General features: G+C 41.7%; 1 protein-coding gene across 3 annotated transcripts in view; it reads left to right on the forward strand.

Annotated features, from left to right (window-relative positions):
* znf609b (zinc finger protein 609b) overlaps positions 1–6,122 on the forward strand; it is a 74,715-nt gene extending 68,593 nt beyond the window's left edge. For 2 of the 3 annotated variants that reach the window (XM_084541008.1, XM_084541010.1), the window contains 2 exons: positions 113–470; positions 1,047–2,254. In XM_084541008.1, the coding sequence (XP_084397134.1) occupies positions 113–470; positions 1,047–1,630 (942 nt within the window). In that variant the 3' untranslated portion in view covers positions 1,631–2,254. Of the gene's footprint in view, positions 1–112; positions 471–1,046; positions 2,255–3,065 lie in introns of those variants that run through there. The other variant, XM_084541009.1, reaches the window with a different exon arrangement.
* Positions 6,123–6,391: the final 269 nt, after the last annotated feature.

The following is a 6,391-nucleotide window of genomic DNA, read 5'->3' on the forward strand; positions in this document are numbered from 1 at the left end:
TGCTAGAATGTATGCTTGCTAACCTTGTGTGGGAATATTTTTGATTTTTGAGTTATTTCAACGTGTAGATTGTAAATTGTGCTGACTTGGACTTCTTTCATGCCCTCTGCAGTACCCCGAGAGCCAGAAGCCCCAAGTGGAAGACGAACACCAGCAACAGCCTCGATGGAAAGATGATAGAGACAGAGAACGCGATCGTAAAATAAAGGATGACAGGGCCAGGCCCAAGGACAGTCAAAGTGCGCCCAAGGAGGATGGCAAAGAGGGTAGTGATCTCAGAATCACATCTGAAGACCATCGGGCAATGAGCAAAGACTCTCGTTCTAACCCCCACATGCAGTTCTCATCACCACTAGCACAGCACCAAGGCTACATGCCGTACATGCACGGTTACCCCTATGGACAAGGCTATGACCCCAACCACCCTGGATACAGGGGCATGCCCTCGGTCATGATGCAGAATTACCCAGGTACGTCATTAATATATACTCACTTGTGAAATTATGGTATTCACAAGATGGCGTCATCCACTTTCTTTTGGTAGTTGCCTTTGTTTCTGTGATCAAAGCAACACTTTTTAAGGTGTTTGCGATGGCAAGGCTAAATAGTCGACATGGCTTTAAGAATATGTTCTTTCTTTTTGCATGCATTGCTTTTTGAAAACGTGGTTCACCAAAAAAATCTGTTGGTTCAGCTTCTGGTTGTCTATTAGAAAGGTATGCATTATTCTCAGCTGGATCTCCAATAGTTTGTGACGTTTTTCTAAAAACTAAAAATGCTCCTTGAAATAATAGTATATTGACAGGATGGGCAGAGTTGCATTCTTTTAAATACTAAGAGTGGTTGACTTTTGAGGTAATCCACACAGTTCTGCATGGTCTGCTCCATCGATTATGGAATACAATTACAGTAAATTTACATCAAATAAGTGCTCTCGTCGCCAAATGTGGTAAACGCCAATTTGTTTTTTTAAGATTAAAATGTTACATGTTCACTATTCCATATAAGCTTCGATGTGAACCATCAGTTCTCTTTGTCGGTCTTAGGTTCTTATCTACCTAGCGGGTATCCATTTTCTCCATATGCGAGTAAAATAGCCGGAGGTGACGAAGGCGGCGACAAATCCCGCGCTAGCCCAACTGTCACCAAAACGGCAACGGACTCCAAAGCTCTGGATATCCTGCACCAACACGCTAGCCAGTACAAGAGCAAATCGCCAACAGTAGGTGACAAGCCACCCCACGACAGGGAGCAGGAGAGAGGAGCCGCAGGAGACAGAGGAGACCGGGAAAGGGATCGCGAGAGGGAACGAGAAAGAGAAATGGACAGACCGCGCTCCTCGCCCTCCCAGCGCATCATGCCCTCTCACCACCACCTGGGATACCCCCTGCTCTCAGGGCAATATGACCTGTCCTACGCCACAGGTCAGTCAGTCCTCACCTCTGCCATTTGCAAGTATATTGTAGTAACAGCCGACATTTCAGAGGACTCTCTAAAAACAGACCCATGCCAGACTGACAGTAAAACAAAACACCACGGAGACTCTGATAAACTGAGAGCAGTGTTTGCAAACCACACAAATGCAGGTGGTAGACATTGTGCTTCACATAAACAAAGCCTAATCAGTTAAAATATTTAGCCAGTGAGTTATGAATGCTGGCACAGGTGTAGACCATTATGTTGTTTCTTTTGTTCTGGGTTTATCTGAGTTGAATTTTAAACAACGTCTTTCTCTTCTCCTTCTTTAACAACATTTATGTTTTAGACTCGGAGGCACCAACCTCTAAAGAAACCAAGTCCTGTCCAAACAAAGCCTTCTCTTCTCTGCCACAATCTAGTACAATATGCGGTGCAGCTTTTAGCCCGTCAGCTCATCCATCCTAAGTAGGTCCTCTGAGGACAAGTGGATCACAGTGTTCTTAATAGAGACGTTGAAAGAGCTCAAAAAAAACACACACAGGAAGCCACTGCAGCCTGCACTGACATCTAGTGGCAGACATGTTGAACTACAACAACCAAGAATAAATCTGCAGTCTGTTTACGAAACTAAATGAGTCCAAATCAAACAGTCCTGAAAGAAATCCTACATTAAATAGGTGTTGATTTAACTGTATGTATATCAGTGACAGAATAAATACACAGAAAACACCAGCAGGCCATCAGCGTCTCAAACTAGCCTGCATATATACGACTGCAATCTTTCATTCTTTCAACAGTCATTTCCTCCACATTATTACATGCTATTTCTATGCTATTATACATATGTTGTTTGAAAACATAGTATTTTCATGTGTTTTATATGTAGTATGTCCTCCAGGTGCAGAATTCAAGAACTGAAAAAATGTACTAGTTGTTATTTCTCTTCAGGGCAAAAGGCAAATTTAGTGATATTAAGTAAGGTATTAGTACTACTACACTCTCATCAATGAAGAGCACTCACTTGCCAGTTTATTAGGTACACTGGTGAAAACAAATGCATTCTAATATATCAGTCCTGCTCTAGATCTCTGCTTCATGAAGGTTATGATATTCAGCATTTGTTTGAAATAACTGAGAGAGCCGTTGATTCAATTTGTTTTCATTTTGGAGGCTGTGGTTCGTAGTACTACTGAATTGTATTTAGTTGTACCGACACGTGTTTCTATTATTTTGGCAACCTCATTTAAGGCTGAATAACAGAAACGCTTCAGTGTTTAATTGAATCCAGTTTAACGGCACCACAAACTACATCCTCCAAAACGATCATCCAGTTTAATCACCATCTTTGTGACGCTGAACCGTCATGAAGGAGGATTATGTGCGGGACTGTTAAATTAGAACGTATTTGTTTTCAGTAGTGTTCCTAATGTTTTGGCTAGTGACTGTATAAGTGCTTTTAATTGCATTAGAGTCTGTTATAAGTCATTTATTGAATGTTACTGTGAATCTTAACCACAAACCAAAGGAGACAAACACACTTTAACAAATAATCAAAAGTTGATGCTCATAGCGTTTCACAGCTGAGTTTCCTCTTCACTTTCTCGTGATCAGTCAATAAATAAATCATTTCTTTGTGTCCTCCGCAGGGAAACCCGACCGCCACACCTCAACCCTGCAAAGATTCATGTGACTGGCTCACATGAGAACAAGATCTCCCGCGTGTTACCTGTTAGACATCAGTTGAATGGTGTTTCTATCTATATTTTTAAGTTCTTCTGCCCCAAGCCTTGGCAGACTGTTGTTTTTTTTTTGTTTTTTCCTCGTCCCCTCGTAAAAAGACCCCAAATTCTCCAAACCTTGGACTGTAACTAGACTCATAATAACCCAGGTTCAAAGCCATCACTCTGCCCCATCACGCAGAGGAAACACCGACCCGCTGATTATCTAGTCTTTGCACTGTCAACAAATACAATGCAAAAAGAAACTATTGGACTGCCAGAACAGCTCTTTCTTTTTTGTTGTCTTCTTCTTTTTTTTTTTTTTTCCTGACTGCATTGTTTTTTTGTCACGCAGAAAGAAATTGGCTGGGGATTCTGGGAAGTCGTGCGGCTGATGGGAAAGAGGAGTCAAACTAAATTAAAGACTGACATAAAAAAAAAAGTGAATCATATTGAAATGATCTCAACTTTAATGTCTTTGGCTGATCGTATGCCGTGAAACAACAGTATATCCTTAACTTGACAAATGTTTGGCTATATTTCGTGGGGAGAGGGAATATGGCAACAGCTGCTTTCTTCAGAGACTTGAGAGCCTGAGACTGAAGTTTTTTCATTTTCCATCGTCATTAATTCCCACCCTCCTTGAACCCTCAGTTCTCGTTTCAGGGATGATGTCGTCATGTTTTTGTTTTGTTTTGTTTTTTCGCGAAGGGACCGCTCACACCTCAACGGAGAATAAACACTATTCATGCTTTTCTTTTCTGGGTAGTTTGAATTCATATCATCGTGCTCATCTTTGAATGTGTCTGATGCTGGTGTTCACGTCGAATGGGGTCACGTCTGTCCGTTCTCTCACTCAACACGGTGAAGCCACATTAGCGAGCGGCGGGTTTCACGGGGCATTGTCTTCGCGGCATCGGGCCACCTGTGTGGGTTTTGGTGTTTTACTGTAAGATTGTGCTTCTTGTCAAGTTTGATTGTTTCCTGTAAACAATGTGAAGATTCACTCATGTATTTTTCTGCTGTAATATAGACTTTTAATCTACTTTTTATGTGCATAAGTGTTTATATTTAACCCAGCACGCTAAAAATAACTGTTCAGCTTTCACTGCAGCATTCACCTTTATGTGCTCGGAGTCCCTGGATGCCTCGTGTGCTTCTTCTTTGCCCCGAAGGTTTTTGCTCGTCTTGCTGCGTTTTTTTTTTTTTTAACTTTTTTTTTTATTTTAATCTTTTTTTTTTTTTTTCATCTCCCAACATGCAGTGTGCAGTTAGACCGGCTCCAGACCTCTGAATCGCCGTCCACATCTGAACTCGATTAAACGGAAACTAAATTGTAAATCAGCCGGATTTGTAGGATAGTGTAAAACTGTTAAAAGGCGAAACGTTTCTCTTGGTGCTTCACTTGCTCATGTGGCTTCACCCCAACACACACATTCACCTTGGACAACTGTTGTATTATTTTTTTATTTTTTTTTAATTCAGTGGCCAGAACTGGGCCAGATGAGTTGTTGCCCGTGCAGTGGGGGTCATCTTATTGCTGCATCGATTATAAAGCGCATGAGGTGACCCCTACAGTCACCAATCAGATGAAGAAGAAGAAGGAAGTGTGAGATTTAACATGAATATGCGAAGCAGGCTGACCTTGATCGTGCACACGTCTGAGCTGAAAAGCAGCACCTTGCCCTCAGTGGACCCCCCCCTCTCTGTAAATTTGTTAAATCCACATTGTCAACGTGGCCCATTCAAGCAGAGCTCCCTTCTGGGTTTTAAAAATCACAGTTCTCTTATACCTCAGGGGTTGGAAGTGAAATTCTATTCATGTTCCATTTGCATCCATTTGAGAGGGTTTCTGTTTGTTTTTCTGCTCCGATGTGTCGCAGCGCTCGGTTCAGGATTGTCGAAGGCTTCGTGTCACACCGTGCTGTTGTGATCAGTCTTAATGTTCCCCTAAATCAGACTAGAATATTGACCACGCTGTCATTAAATTTAATTTTATTGATTTTGGTTTTTATACACACTCTTGTTCCCATTGTTGTATAGCATTTTTCATTGTTTTCTTATTAAAACACTCTCCGTGATCAGATCCCTGAAGCGCCAGTTAATCTCACGCCCCGACACCCTCCCGACGGCGGGCTCGCTTAGACGCCGCCCACTATTAAGAAACTGCAACTCCTCATTTCAAGGTTCTTGGACATTCCAAGTAAATGAGTCGGCAGTTTGTCATCCCACTGAGGTTTGCAAGATTGGTATATATTTTGACTTTTTGCGCATTTTAAAGAAGAATGGCTGACATGAATAAGCTGAATGTGGTGGTGTTTGACTTGTACGTAATCTGTAAGGGTAATAATCTAGGCAGCTGTGATGTTGTCATTAAAGTCAGTGGGTTTTAGTACCAGCAGACTGCATTCAGTACATATAGTTTTATCAGACAATGGTTGTGACAAGTGCATTTGTTCTCTCTCTGAGAGTAGTAATGTTATCTCAGTAGTAAGCGAAGCCCAGTGAAAATCATATATACTAAAGTGTATGAAAAGCCAGAAAAGTAATGTTTGCTATCGACATATTGGAAAGTGCTTGGCTCTTGTATTTTGCAGGACTGTATTTGTTTCATGGTGAAGAGTATATTTATTGGCCAGCAGTTGTCTCAATTGGTGCCTAGTTGAACATTCTCCTGTGAAAACGCAGAGACACTCGCTCGTTCGTCCTTCCCTGATCCGCCTACCGTCACGCAAAAACCCTCCCCGCCCCTCGGAGTACCAGCACCGGTGCTTGCAAGGATGTTTACAATGTCTTCATTTTCTTTCTGTGTGAGAAATTCAGAACTCTCTCTTCTCCCTCTCCTCGTTTCTCCCTTCCTTCAGGAGTTTGTGTAAAGTGTACATTACCATGGTTCTTTTTTATACAATACTCTGTAACTTGCCTTTGTAAATTTGGGCTGGAAAAAATAAATCTTTTTATGAGACAATCTGTCCTGGGAACTGCTCAGTGGCGTCTGCTCTGTCAATGCTGTTGAAGTTATCTATGTGTTGAGATTTTCAGATTTCATTACGGTGCAGGAAAAGTCCCCAGAATGTGAGAAGCAAGAGTCCAAATGTGCTTTTAAATTAATATTCCTTTGCTTATATCAAATGTGGGCAGATTTTTGGCTCAAGGGTTTCAAGTATTGATAGACGGACCGAACCATTAGTGGATTGAGGGTGAACTCATATACATTACAAGTCAGCAGAGACATAGACTCGGCTTTAGCAAAG

The sequence above is a fragment of the Chelon labrosus genome (genome assembly GCF_963514085.1).
Source record: "Chelon labrosus genome assembly, chromosome: 3".
NCBI classification, from domain to species: domain Eukaryota; kingdom Metazoa; phylum Chordata; class Actinopteri; order Mugiliformes; family Mugilidae; genus Chelon; species Chelon labrosus.